The sequence below is a fragment of the Haliotis rufescens genome, unplaced genomic scaffold (genome assembly GCF_023055435.1).
Source record: "Haliotis rufescens isolate VD_foot unplaced genomic scaffold, xgHalRufe1.0.p SCAF_2, whole genome shotgun sequence".
Classification (NCBI taxonomy): Eukaryota; Metazoa; Mollusca; class Gastropoda; order Lepetellida; family Haliotidae; genus Haliotis; species Haliotis rufescens.
The window spans coordinates 23,994,265-24,007,716 of record NW_025963890.1 but is presented as its reverse complement, the minus strand read 5'-3'; the positions used below and the strand labels follow the sequence as shown (position 1 = coordinate 24,007,716).

Sequence of the window (13,452 nt, the reverse complement as noted above, 5' to 3'; positions counted from 1 at the left end):
CACCAAATAATTAAATACATCAGATTTTATGTCTCATGTGCTTAACAAGGCTACCTCAGGTCTAGTTACTGTGACACAAGGCAGGACGTATATGGAAGTGTCTGAGTTTAACCAACCTTGGTACATACTGACAGGTAGGAACTTGGCCAACAGATAAATCCAAAGCAATGACTGTTTCTATACAACTACATACTCTTATCAATCACTGTAAAGGAACAAAAGGGTATTCGAGGAACATAATACAACTATGTACATTACATACAGACTAATGATGTTATGCCTAATGAGGTAATGAGCTAATTTCAACAATCGATAAACATTAGGAAAGTCAGTGATCAAATCTACACCTTATCTAAAACTAACATACTATAGAAACCAAATATCAATATGACATTTTTATACTTAGGTAAATAATGATTATATAAGTGATATGAGAACTACAATTCCTTGATACAGTGTTAGGTTACAACAGTTAACTGGTATAGTATTCAGTTATCAACTAAAAGGCATCACAATCTCTTTTGGCACCATTTTCAGTGTCACAGAAATATGGTATGTACATTATATAATCAGGATACATCCTAACACAGGATACATCCTAACACACGATACATCCTAACACACGATACATCCTAACACACGATACATATACGAACTTACTCAGTGCCATTATTTTCACATGCTACACCAAGCTGTGGTAGATTGTTCAGCTGTTGTAGTGAAGCTGTGGTAGATTGTTCAGCTGTTGTAGTGAAGCTGTGGTAGATTATTCAGCTGTTGTAGTGAAGCTGTGGTAGATTGTTCAGCTGTTGTAGTGAAGCTGTGGTAGATTGTTCAGCTGTTGTAGTGAAGCTGTGGTAGATTGTTCAGCTGTTGTAGTGAAGCTGTGGTAGATTGTTCAGCTGTTGTAGTGAAGCTGTGGTAGATTGTTCAGCTGTTGTAGTGAAGCTGTGGTAGATTGTTCAGCTGTTGTAGTGAAGCTGTGGTAGATTATTCAGCTGTTGTAGTGAAGCTGTGGTAGATTATTCAGCTGTTGTAGTGAAGCTGTGATAGATTGTTCAGCTGTTGTAGTGAAGCTGTGGTAGATTGTTCAGCTGTTGTAGTGAAGCTGTGGTAGATTGTTCAGCTGTTGTAGTGAAGCTGTGGTAGATTGTTCAGCTGTTGTAGTGAAGCTGTGGTAGATTGTTCAGCTGTTGTAGTGAAGCTGTGGTAGATTGTTCAGCTGTTGTAGTGAAGCTGTGGTAGATTGTTCAGCTGTTGTAGTGAAGCTGTGGTAGATTGTTCAGCTGTTGTAGTGAAGCTGTGGTAGATTGTTCAGCTGTTGTAGTGAAGCTGTGGTAGATTGTTCAGCTGTTGTAGTGAAGCTGTGGTAGATTGTTCAGCTGTTGTAGTGAAGCTGTGGTAGATTGTTCAGCTGTTGTAGTGAAGCTGTGGTAGATTGTTCAGCTGTTGTAGTGAAGCTGTGGTAGATTGTTCAGCTGTTGTAGTGAAGCTGTGGTAGATTGTTCAGCTGTTGTAGTGAAGCTGTGATAGATTGTTCAGCTGTTGTAGTGAAGCTGTGGTAGATTGTTCAGCTGTTGTAGTGAAGCTGTGGTAGATTGTTCAGCTGTTGTAGTGAAGCTGTGGTAGATTGTTCAGCTGTTGTAGTGAAGCTGTGGTAGATTGTTCAGCTGTTGTAGTGAAGCTGTGGTAGATTGTTCAGCTGTTGAAGCTGTGATAGATTGTTCAGCTGTTGTAGTGAAGCTGTGGTAGATTGTTCAGCTGTTGTAGTGAAGCTGTGGTAGATTGTTCAGCTGTTGTAGTGAAGCTGTGATAGATTGTTCAGCTGTTGTAGTGAAGCTGTGGTAGATTGTTCAGCTGTTGTAGTGAAGCTGTGGTAGATTGTTCAGCTGTTGTAGTGAAGCTGTGGTAGATTGTTCAGCTGTTGAAGCTGTGATAGATTGTTCAGCTGTTGTAGTGAAGCTGTGGTAGATTGTTCAGCTGTTGTAGTGAAGCTGTGGTAGATTGTTCAGCTGTTGTAGTGAAGCTGTGGTAGATTGTTCAGCTGTTGTAGTGAAGCTGTGGTAGATTGTTCAGCTGTTGTAGTGAAGCTGTGGTAGATTGTTCAGCTGTTGTAGTGAAGCTGTGGTAGATTATTCAGCTGTTGTAGTGAAGCTGTGATAGATTGTTCAGCTGTTGTAGTGAAGCTGTGGTAGATTATTCAGCTGTTGTAGTGAAGCTGTGATAGATTGTTCAGCTGTTGTAGTGAAGCTGTGGTAGATTATTCAGCTGTTGTAGTGAAGCTGTGATAGATTGTTCAGCTGTTGTAGTGAAGCTGTGGTAGATTGTTCAGCTGTTGTAGTGAAGCTGTGATAGATTGTTCAGCTGTTGAAGCTGTGGTAGATTATTCAGCTGTTGTAGTGAAGCTGTGGTAGATTATTCAGCTGTTGTAGTGAAGCTGTGGTAGATTATTCAGCTGTTGTAGTGAAGCTGTGGTAGATTATTCAGCTGTTGTAGTGAAGCTGTGGTAGATTATTCAGCTGTTGTAGTGAAGCTGTGGTAGATTATTCAGCTGTTGTAGTGAAGCTGTGGTAGATTATTCAGCTGTTGTAGTGAAGCTGTGGTAGATTGTTCAGCTGTTGTAGTGAAGCTGTGGTAGATTGTTCAGCTGTTGGAGCTGTGGTAGATTGTTCAGCTGTTGTAGTGAAGCTGTGATAGATTATTCAGCTGTTGAAGCTGTGGTAGATTGTTCAGCTGTTGTAGTGAAGCTGTGATAGATTATTCAGCTGTTGGAGCTGTGATAGATTGTTCAGCTGTTGTGAAGCTGTGATAGATTGTTCAGCTGTTGTAGTGAAGCTGTGATAGATTATTCAGCTGTTGAAGCTGTGGTAGATTGTTCAGCTGTTGTAGTGAAGCTGTGATAGATTATTCAGCTGTTGAAGCTGTGGTAGATTGTTCAGCTGTTGTAGTGAAGCTGTGATAGATTATTCAGCTGTTGAAGCTGTGGTAGATTGTTCAGCTGTTGTAGTGAAGCTGTGATAGATTATTCAGCTGTTGAAGCTGTGGTAGATTGTTCAGCTGTTGTAGTGAAGCTGTGATAGATTATTCAGCTGTTGAAGCTGTGGTAGATTGTTCAGCTGTTGTAGTGAAGCTGTGATAGATTATTCAGCTGTTGGAGCTGTGATAGATTGTTCAGCTGTTGTGAAGCTGTGATAGATTGTTCAGCTGTTGTAGTGAAGCTGTGGTAGATTGTTCAGCTGTTGTAGTGAAGCTGTGATAGATTATTCAGCTGTTGGAGCTGTGATAGATTGTTCAGCTGTTGTGAAGCTGTGATAGATTGTTCAGCTGTTGTAGTGAAGCTGTGATAGATTATTCAGCTGTTGAAGCTGTGGTAGATTGTTCAGCTGTTGTAGTGAAGCTGTGATAGATTATTCAGCTGTTGAAGCTGTGGTAGATTGTTCAGCTGTTGTAGTGAAGCTGTGATAGATTATTCAGCTGTTGAAGCTGTGGTAGATTGTTCAGCTGTTGTAGTGAAGCTGTGATAGATTATTCAGCTGTTGAAGCTGTGGTAGATTGTTCAGCTGTTGTAGTGAAGCTGTGATAGATTATTCAGCTGTTGAAGCTGTGGTAGATTGTTCAGCTGTTGTAGTGAAGCTGTGATAGATTATTCAGCTGTTGAAGCTGTGGTAGATTGTTCAGCTGTTGTAGTGAAGCTGTGATAGATTATTCAGCTGTTGAAGCTGTGGTAGATTGTTCAGCTGTTGTAGTGAAGCTGTGATAGATTATTCAGCTGTTGGAGCTGTGATAGATTGTTCAGCTGTTGTGAAGCTGTGATAGATTGTTCAGCTGTTGTAGTGAAGCTGTGGTAGATTGTTCAGCTGTTGTAGTGAAGCTGTGATAGATTATTCAGCTGTTGGAGCTGTGATAGATTGTTCAGCTGTTGTGAAGCTGTGATAGATTGTTCAGCTGTTGTAGTGAAGCTGTGATAGATTATTCAGCTGTTGAAGCTGTGGTAGATTGTTCAGCTGTTGTAGTGAAGCTGTGATAGATTATTCAGCTGTTGAAGCTGTGGTAGATTGTTCAGCTGTTGTAGTGAAGCTGTGATAGATTATTCAGCTGTTGAAGCTGTGGTAGATTGTTCAGCTGTTGTAGTGAAGCTGTGATAGATTATTCAGCTGTTGAAGCTGTGGTAGATTGTTCAGCTGTTGTAGTGAAGCTGTGATAGATTATTCAGCTGTTGAAGCTGTGGTAGATTGTTCAGCTGTTGTAGTGAAGCTGTGATAGATTATTCAGCTGTTGGAGCTGTGATAGATTGTTCAGCTGTTGTGAAGCTGTGATAGATTGTTCAGCTGTTGTAGTGAAGCTGTGGTAGATTGTTCAGCTGTTGTAGTGAAGCTGTGATAGATTATTCAGCTGTTGGAGCTGTGATAGATTGTTCAGCTGTTGTGAAGCTGTGATAGATTGTTCAGCTGTTGTAGTGAAGCTGTGATAGATTATTCAGCTGTTGAAGCTGTGGTAGATTGTTCAGCTGTTGTAGTGAAGCTGTGATAGATTATTCAGCTGTTGAAGCTGTGGTAGATTGTTCAGCTGTTGTAGTGAAGCTGTGATAGATTATTCAGCTGTTGAAGCTGTGGTAGATTGTTCAGCTGTTGTAGTGAAGCTGTGATAGATTATTCAGCTGTTGAAGCTGTGGTAGATTGTTCAGCTGTTGTAGTGAAGCTGTGATAGATTATTCAGCTGTTGAAGCTGTGGTAGATTGTTCAGCTGTTGTAGTGAAGCTGTGATAGATTATTCAGCTGTTGAAGCTGTGGTAGATTGTTCAGCTGTTGTAGTGAAGCTGTGATAGATTATTCAGCTGTTGAAGCTGTGGTAGATTGTTCAGCTGTTGTAGTGAAGCTGTGATAGATTATTCAGCTGTTGGAGCTGTGATAGATTGTTCAGCTGTTGTGAAGCTGTGATAGATTGTTCAGCTGTTGTAGTGAAGCTGTGGTAGATTGTTCAGCTGTTGTAGTGAAGCTGTGATAGATTATTCAGCTGTTGGAGCTGTGATAGATTGTTCAGCTGTTGTGAAGCTGTGATAGATTGTTCAGCTGTTGTAGTGAAGCTGTGATAGATTATTCAGCTGTTGAAGCTGTGGTAGATTGTTCAGCTGTTGTAGTGAAGCTGTGATAGATTATTCAGCTGTTGAAGCTGTGGTAGATTGTTCAGCTGTTGTAGTGAAGCTGTGATAGATTATTCAGCTGTTGAAGCTGTGGTAGATTGTTCAGCTGTTGTAGTGAAGCTGTGATAGATTATTCAGCTGTTGGAGCTGTGATAGATTGTTCAGCTGTTGTGAAGCTGTGATAGATTGTTCAGCTGTTGTAGTGAAGCTGTGGTAGATTGTTCAGCTGTTGTAGTGAAGCTGTGATAGATTATTCAGCTGTTGGAGCTGTGATAGATTGTTCAGCTGTTGTGAAGCTGTGATAGATTGTTCAGCTGTTGTAGTGAAGCTGTGGTAGATTGTTCAGCTGTTGTAGTGAAGCTGTGATAGATTATTCAGCTGTTGGAGCTGTGATAGATTGTTCAGCTGTTGTGAAGCTGTGATAGATTATTCAGCTGTTGGAGCTGTGATAGATTGTTCAGCTGTTGTGAAGCTGTGATAGATTATTCAGCTGTTGAAGCTGTGATAGATTGTTCAGCTGTTGTAGTGAAGCTGTGATAGATTGTTCAGCTGTTGTAGTGAAGCTGTGATAGATTATTCAGCTGTTGAAGCTGTGATAGATTGTTCAGCTGTTGTAGTGAAGCTGTGATAGATTATTCAGCTGTTGAAGCTGTGATAGATTGTTCAGCTGTTGTAGTGAAGCTGTGATAGATTATTCAGCTGTTGGTGCTGTGATAGATTGTTCAGCTGTTGTAGTGAAGCTGTGATAGATTGTTCAGCTGTTGTAGTGAAGCTGTGATAGATTATTCAGCTGTTGGAGCTGTGATAGATTGTTCAGCTGTTGTGAAGCTGTGATAGATTATTCAGCTGTTGGAGCTGTGATAGATTGTTCAGCTGTTGTGAAGCTGTGATAGATTATTCAGCTGTTGAAGCTGTGATAGATTGTTCAGCTGTTGTAGTGAAGCTGTGATAGATTGTTCAGCTGTTGTAGTGAAGCTGTGATAGATTATTCAGCTGTTGAAGCTGTGATAGATTGTTCAGCTGTTGTAGTGAAGCTGTGATAGATTATTCAGCTGTTGAAGCTGTGATAGATTGTTCAGCTGTTGTAGTGAAGCTGTGATAGATTATTCAGCTGTTGGTGCTGTGATAGATTGTTCAGCTGTTGTAGTGAAGCTGTGATAGATTGTTCAGCTGTTGTAGTGAAGCTGTGATAGATTATTCAGCTGTTGGAGCTGTGATAGATTGTTCAGCTGTTGTGAAGCTGTGATAGATTATTCAGCTGTTGGAGCTGTGATAGATTGTTCAGCTGTTGTGAAGCTGTGATAGATTATTCAGCTGTTGAAGCTGTGATAGATTGTTCAGCTGTTGTAGTGAAGCTGTGATAGATTGTTCAGCTGTTGTAGTGAAGCTGTGATAGATTATTCAGCTGTTGAAGCTGTGATAGATTGTTCAGCTGTTGTAGTGAAGCTGTGATAGATTATTCAGCTGTTGAAGCTGTGATAGATTGTTCAGCTGTTGTAGTGAAGCTGTGATAGATTATTCAGCTGTTGGTGCTGTGATAGATTGTTCAGCTGTTGTAGTGAAGCTGTGATAGATTGTTCAGCTGTTGAAGCTGTGATAGATTATTCAGCTGTTGTAGTGAAGCTGTGATAGATTATTCAGCTGTTGTAGTGAAGCTGTGATCAGATTGTTTAGCTGTTGTACTGAAGCTGTGATAGATTATTCAGCTGTTGTAGTGAAGCTGTGATAGATTATTCAGCTGTTGTAGTGAAGCTGTGATAGATTGTTCAGCTGTTGTAGTAAAGCTGATAGATTGTTCAGCTGTTGTAGTGAAGCTCTGATAAGATTGTTCAGCTGTTGTAGTAAAGCTGTGATAGATTGTTCAGCTGTTGTACTGAAGTTGTGATTGGATTGTTCAGCTGTTGTATTGAAGCTGTAATAGATTGTTCAGCTGTTGTAGTGAAGCTGTGATTGGATTGTTCAGCTGGTGTAGTAAAGCTGTGATAGATTGTTCAGCTGTTGTACTGAAGCTGTGATAGATTGTTCAGCTGTTGTACTGAAGCTGTGATCAGAATATTGTTCAGCTGTTGTAGAAAAGCTGTGATAGATTATTCAGCTGTTGTAGTGAAGCTGTGATCAGATTGTTCAGCTGTTGTGAAGCTGTGATAAATGTTTCACCCGTTGTAGTAAACCTGTGTTAGGATGTTTCAGCTGTTGTAGTGAATCTGTGATTTGATTGTTCAGCTGTAGTACAGCTGTAATCAGATTATTCAGCTGTATGAAATAATGAAGTGAATGAGTATTTGAACCTACCTGTAGTGAATGTCTGTACTCTGCATGTCATCTGAACCTTTCACCCAGCCTTTAACATAGATGTCACTCATTTTCTCTCCTGTGAAGAAGGCATCATCTTCCAGCACAACATCATCAGTGTTCCAGATGATGCAGCGGAGTTCATAGCTAAAATGAAAGTAGATTCATCTGTACAAAACATCAAACAGTATTCTTGCATTCCCCTTAAAGTACATTACACTTCTATTCTTCAGTTTACTGATTTGACCAGGACCAAAATCAACAATCAGCAAACAAAATAATAGAATATATTTATCTTTGAGGGATATGAAATAGTCTAAAAGCAACAACTACAAATTATAACAAATTGTACCCAAACTCTTTCCACAATCATAAGAAATCTCTGCTGGAAGTAGAGTCAATTTAATGATTCCGACTATATCATAAGCATGTGTTTGTGAATCACTAAATATTCAGGATTTCAGGGCAGCATATCCTGCCCCACTGGTGGCACCTGTCTCAAACACAAGTCAATATTTAGTTTTAATTTACATTCTCTAATACAACTTTGCTTGACGCAAGAGCTAGGTAAATTGTTTGATAGGCATTACTTAGAAGATGACGGATGACAAGGTAGACACAATTTTATAGAGAACAACTTCTTTAATACTGTAGCTAGGTGACAAAATGGATTGAGTGGTGAGGGTTGGTCACTTGGTTGATTGAGTGACATCACACCATGAGGGTGTTGGATGTTTCTCATAATATCAATCACTGGTTTAATTCTCTACCATAGGGATGTTTTCATGTTCTCATATCAAAGCCTAGTTTGATATTCCATACAAATTAGTAGAATCATAAGGAATTTCAATTCTGGTGCCATCAAACTTGTATCATTTGTATTTAAAAGAAAAAGATTGTCAATCTTTCTAAAGACTGATAAAACATAATTTCACCACTGAGGTGCCAAAAACCACTATTAAACATCATTCTATATAAACATTTCCACCTATGGCCATTTCTCAGTGTCAGATGGTATTGAAACTCAGTTGCAAAATGAGCCATTGAAAATTAATAAAAGTAATTTGACCCAACTTAAATTAAAATCTTCAGCCAATAATTTTGTAAAGCAACTAATATAACAAAACAAATGAACATTAGTCATTTCCTCATTATTCACATGTGTTAAACCAATTTGGGCTTTCGAAAAACATGCCAGCATCAGTAATAGTGTTTGCTTCCCTTAATACTAGGTAGTAGCTTTATAGAGGATTCCTATAAAGCGAACATGTATTTAACTTGGGTTTCTATTTATTGCATGCAGTACCATGCATCAGGAGACGCTGCTTCTCGCTTGCACACACTGTACAGCAGCCACAAGGAGGATGAAATTTCCAAGTCAATAATCACATGACAAAATTCTTACACATATGGGAAATTCCCAGATGGAAATCAAAGGCAGGCCTGCAAAAATATCACCTATTCAATATCTTCATGAATAGGACGGAATTTTCTTATTTACATGTGAGATGAACGATTTGATTAGTTAGAAGTGCAAACTTAGGTGTGAATTATTTATTTATTTATTGGGTAAATGCAGTTGAACAGTGATTGGATTGGCAGCTACCTGTTAAAGTCAGTTTGGATTTTATCATGTCCAATGCAAATGGTTAAATTGAGAGATTAGTCTATTAAAGTTCATAAACTGAGATTTCCAAACTATATCTTGCAAATAGTGATCAACCTGCTGGCATAGAGACCAATCATTCCTATGTAAATAAGATATTTCTCGTACCCTATCAATTGGTGGTAAGTCTTCCTAAAGGACATTTCCGAATTTGAAACATTAGTGACAGAAATGTATCCGATGCAACTCTCTATTTTGACTTGTACCACAAGTTTCCATGTTTTCACAGGTAACAACTGACATGCCTTTGCATGTGTTTGTGATGGGTGTGTTTGTGATGGGTGCCACGGATGGGGCAAGATACACTCACCTTTTTGCTAACACCTGGTATCATCACAATTTCATAGAGATTCATAAACACATGCTCATGATATAGTCGGAATCGCACAATTGACTCTGCTTTTAGCAGAGACTTCTTCTGATCATGGAATAAATTTGGACGCTTTTATTAAGACAAGAGATACTACCACTGTAGCAAATATGAAAATCTTTTTATTGACCAAGAATATCACGCATAAACCCATAAAAAATTCTTCACTTTCTAAGAAATAATAGCAACAGCAAATGGTGCAGTATTAGCACTGTTGATTCCTGAAGTGAGGGCACTCTGAAACTATATTCCCAGCAGTAATGACAGTGGCAGGATCTTCATGTATTCCCAGCAGTAATGACTGTGGCAGGATCTTCATGTATTCCCAGCAGTAATGACTGTGGCAGGATCTTCATGTATTCCCAGCAGTAATGACAGTGGCAGGACCTTCATGTATTCCCAGCAGTAATGACAGTGGCAGGACCTTCATGTATTCCCAGCAGCAATGACAGTGGCAGGATCTTCATGTATTCCCAGCAGCAATGACAGTGGCAGGATCTTCATGTATTCCCAGCAGTAATGACAGTGGCAGGACCTTCATGTATTCCCAGCAGTAATGACAGTGGCAGGATCTTCATGTATTCCCAGCAGTAATGACAGTGGCAGGACCTTCATGTATTCCCAGCAGCAATGACAGTGGCAGGATCTTCATGTATTCCCAGCAGTAATGACAGTGGCAGGACCTTCATGTATTCCCAGCAGTAATGACAGTGGCAGGATCTTCATGTATTCCCAGCAGCAATGACAGTGGCAGGATCTTCATGTATTCCCAGCAGTAATGACAGTGGCAGGATCTTCATGTATTCCCAGCAGCAATGACAGTGGTAGGATCTTCATGTATTCCTAGCAGCAATGACAGTGGCAGGATCTTCATGTATTCCCAGCAGTAATGACAGTGGCAGGATCTTCATGTATTCCCAGCAGTAATGACAGTGGCAGGACCTTCATGTATTCCCAGCAGCAATGACAGTGGCAGGATCTTCATGTATTCCCAGCAGTAATGACAGTGGCAGGATCTTCATGTATTCCCAGCAGTAATGACAGTGGCAGGATCTTCATGTATTCCCAGCAGCAATGACAGTGGCAGGATCTTCATGTATTCCCAGCAGCAATGACAGTGGCAGGATCTTCATGTATTCCCAGCAGCAATGACAGTGGCAGGATCTTCATGTATTCCCAGCAGCAATGACAGTGGCAGGATCTTCATGTATTCCCAGCAGTAATGACTGTGGCAGGATCTTCATGTATTCCCAGCAGTAATGACTGTGGCAGGATCGTCATGTATTCCCAGCAGTAATGACTGTGGCAGGATCTTCATGTATTCCCAGCAGTAATGACTGTGACAGGATCTTCATGTATTCCCAGCAGTAATGACTGTGGCAGGATCTTCATGTGTTCCCAGCAGTAATGACTGTGGCAGGATCTTCATGTGTTCCCAGCAGTAATGACTGTGGCAGGATCTTAATCCTGGGCACTCACACATAACCTTTATGAAAGGAAATAATTTTCCTTTGAGCTTATGTTCGACTTCCCATTGCCTTAGGTGTACACACTGTATGGAAAGGTAATTGCTATAATGTCATTTGTAGACTGAGTGTACAGAAAAACAAATTGCAAGTAATTAGTAACACAATGTTAGTAATGGGAGACGACAACCTCCTAACCTGCAGGGGGGGGTAGTTTCATTGCATTTGATGTTTTCCAACTTTGCCAGCAATCTGATATGTGATGAGTATTAGGATGGGGAGGATTCTGTCTCCTTGGATACCCCCCTTGGCTGTTGTAGGAAATACACACAAAAACAGCCACTGGCCCTATTTGAAAATTAATATACTGACTTTGTGACGTGCATATAAGTGTTCAACAAGCCTCCAGATCAGCTCAGAAATACAAAGATTTTCATATAGAAACTATGAGTCATTAAGATATCATAATTGTTGCTTTAAAAATATACACGCACCACGTCTCTAAAACGGCTATGTATGTCAGGTTTAACCACATCACCTTAATAAATAATTTCATTAATTTTGTTGCATGATTTTGATGGAAATACTATTGCAATTGCAATTTCAACAACTACTTCACATTCACATTCACATTCGAGTACCAGTTATACTGGTATCTGGTATCAACACATTTGCATTTATTGTCATGAAATTCATGACAGAATTTGTTTTTGATACATAAGTACTTACAATAATAATACTTTCAAATGTGTGTCACTTCATTTAATGAATAGGAGACTGAATATGTAGAAGAGAACATAATGAAGTCAGAATAATGTGTTAAGGAAGTAAATTATATTCAGATGTAGTGAAAGAAGGTAAATATTGGACGATGTAGCCTTTATTTCCTACTTTCTCTGTGGTTAGATATTACCCTCTTTTTAATAGTCTTCCATGGTGCTACAACTTTTGGGCAGTGAATTATTAATAAAGCTTCACCCTACTATTAGGCCTACTATCTATCTATCTATCTATCTATCTATCTATCTATCTATCTATTATTTATTTATTTATTTATTTATCATTCTGCATTGGAGTTAAAAATGCAGGTGGCCTCTGAATTTATATAAAACATTAAATAATGTATAAGAGGGTCTATATTACTAGCGGGAGACATAATAAATATAACTTTTTAATGTTATTTATTTCTTAGGCCGGCTGCTTTTCAGTAGGGGTGACAGGCCCATTAAACGAAAAATAATAAATGTGTGGCCTTAGCAATCTCTGGGCAATCAGTGTCTAGGTTTTGCAGTTCCAAAGAAATTTGATACTGAGATATTTTTACAAATTTCAACAAATTATGAACCAAAAAGTGAGCTTTGTGATTTAGAAAGTAATACTTATAAACATTTATGATGAAAAACATTTGGATATGATTAAGCTCATAAGAATTGATGATAAAAGCACAAAATTACATATTACAATTGACAGACCCCATACATATTACCTTGTAATAGTGTATTATAAGTGTATTAGTGAATGAAACAAACAAACCAGTTACTGTATACGATTTTCTCTAGATTATATCCTTTTTCAGGAAGGACATGGAATTAATTAAGCAAACTCCAATAGTTTGATTAAAAATAAATACAAAAACATGCTTTCAGGCTCGTCAGATGCAAAAAATACCAAAACAGTCTTGTCAGGTGAGGAAATCTGATAATTAATTTTGAAAGAAAACATACAACTTTATGGAGAACAACTTGCATATAGCGATGTTTCAATGTAGATCCTTACACTGTTATTAAGCTGGAGTGATGGTCTAAGAATCTACATTGTAACGTCGCTATATTCAATAAACCAGAAGTTGATATGCATAAAGTTGTACGTTTTCTTACTTACTAATTAACTTCTAGATGGCCAATCAAACAATTAATTAATTTTGGGTACTTCAAAAAGACAATGCTGCCTTAATGTTCTAAATAACAATATATGATATTTCAGATATCAGATATGCTACTTATAGATAAAATAAAAAAATCTAAAAAGGGTATTGTCTCAAGGAACAGGGAGAAAAACTTACAAGCTACAAGGAATTTCCCAGTCAAAAGTGGTGGCATGAGCTTAGTCAGTCTATTTTTGGAACAAATGAAACTGTCTGTTACATCATGAATAAATGGATTACTTCCTACTCAATGATTTGTGACAGTATGTTCATATCATGTCATGTTGCCATGGGTTGCTTTTCAAACTATCAAACACTGGAACAATTGGCACAAACCAGCTAATCAGCATGAAGCAATGATAATACTGGTCAGTGAGAATTACTGAAAATATGGTCACCAATGTGCCCCTATGGGTAATACAAGAAGAATTACTCTGATATACATTTCAATGCTTGGAATATTTTGACAGTATGTGTGACTTATGCCCACAATAGGTATAAGAGCGGAAGTGTAGACTTAGTTTTAGTGTCAAGCTGGTTAGTGCTTCTCTTGTTCAAGACCACTAGAATGCAGATGTTACCCTCCTAGGTTGT

General features: G+C 38.8%; 1 protein-coding gene across 6 annotated transcripts in view; it reads right to left on the bottom strand.

The window, feature by feature from the left end:
- LOC124146190 (otoferlin-like) overlaps positions 1-13,452 on the bottom strand; it is a 243,900-nt gene that overhangs the window by 36,883 nt on the left and 193,565 nt on the right. For all 6 annotated transcript variants that reach the window (XM_048399771.1, XM_046516364.2, XM_046516363.2 and 3 more), the window contains one exon: positions 7,433-7,579. In XM_048399771.1, the coding sequence (XP_048255728.1) occupies positions 7,433-7,579 (147 nt within the window). The remainder of the gene's footprint in view (positions 1-7,432; positions 7,580-13,452) is intronic.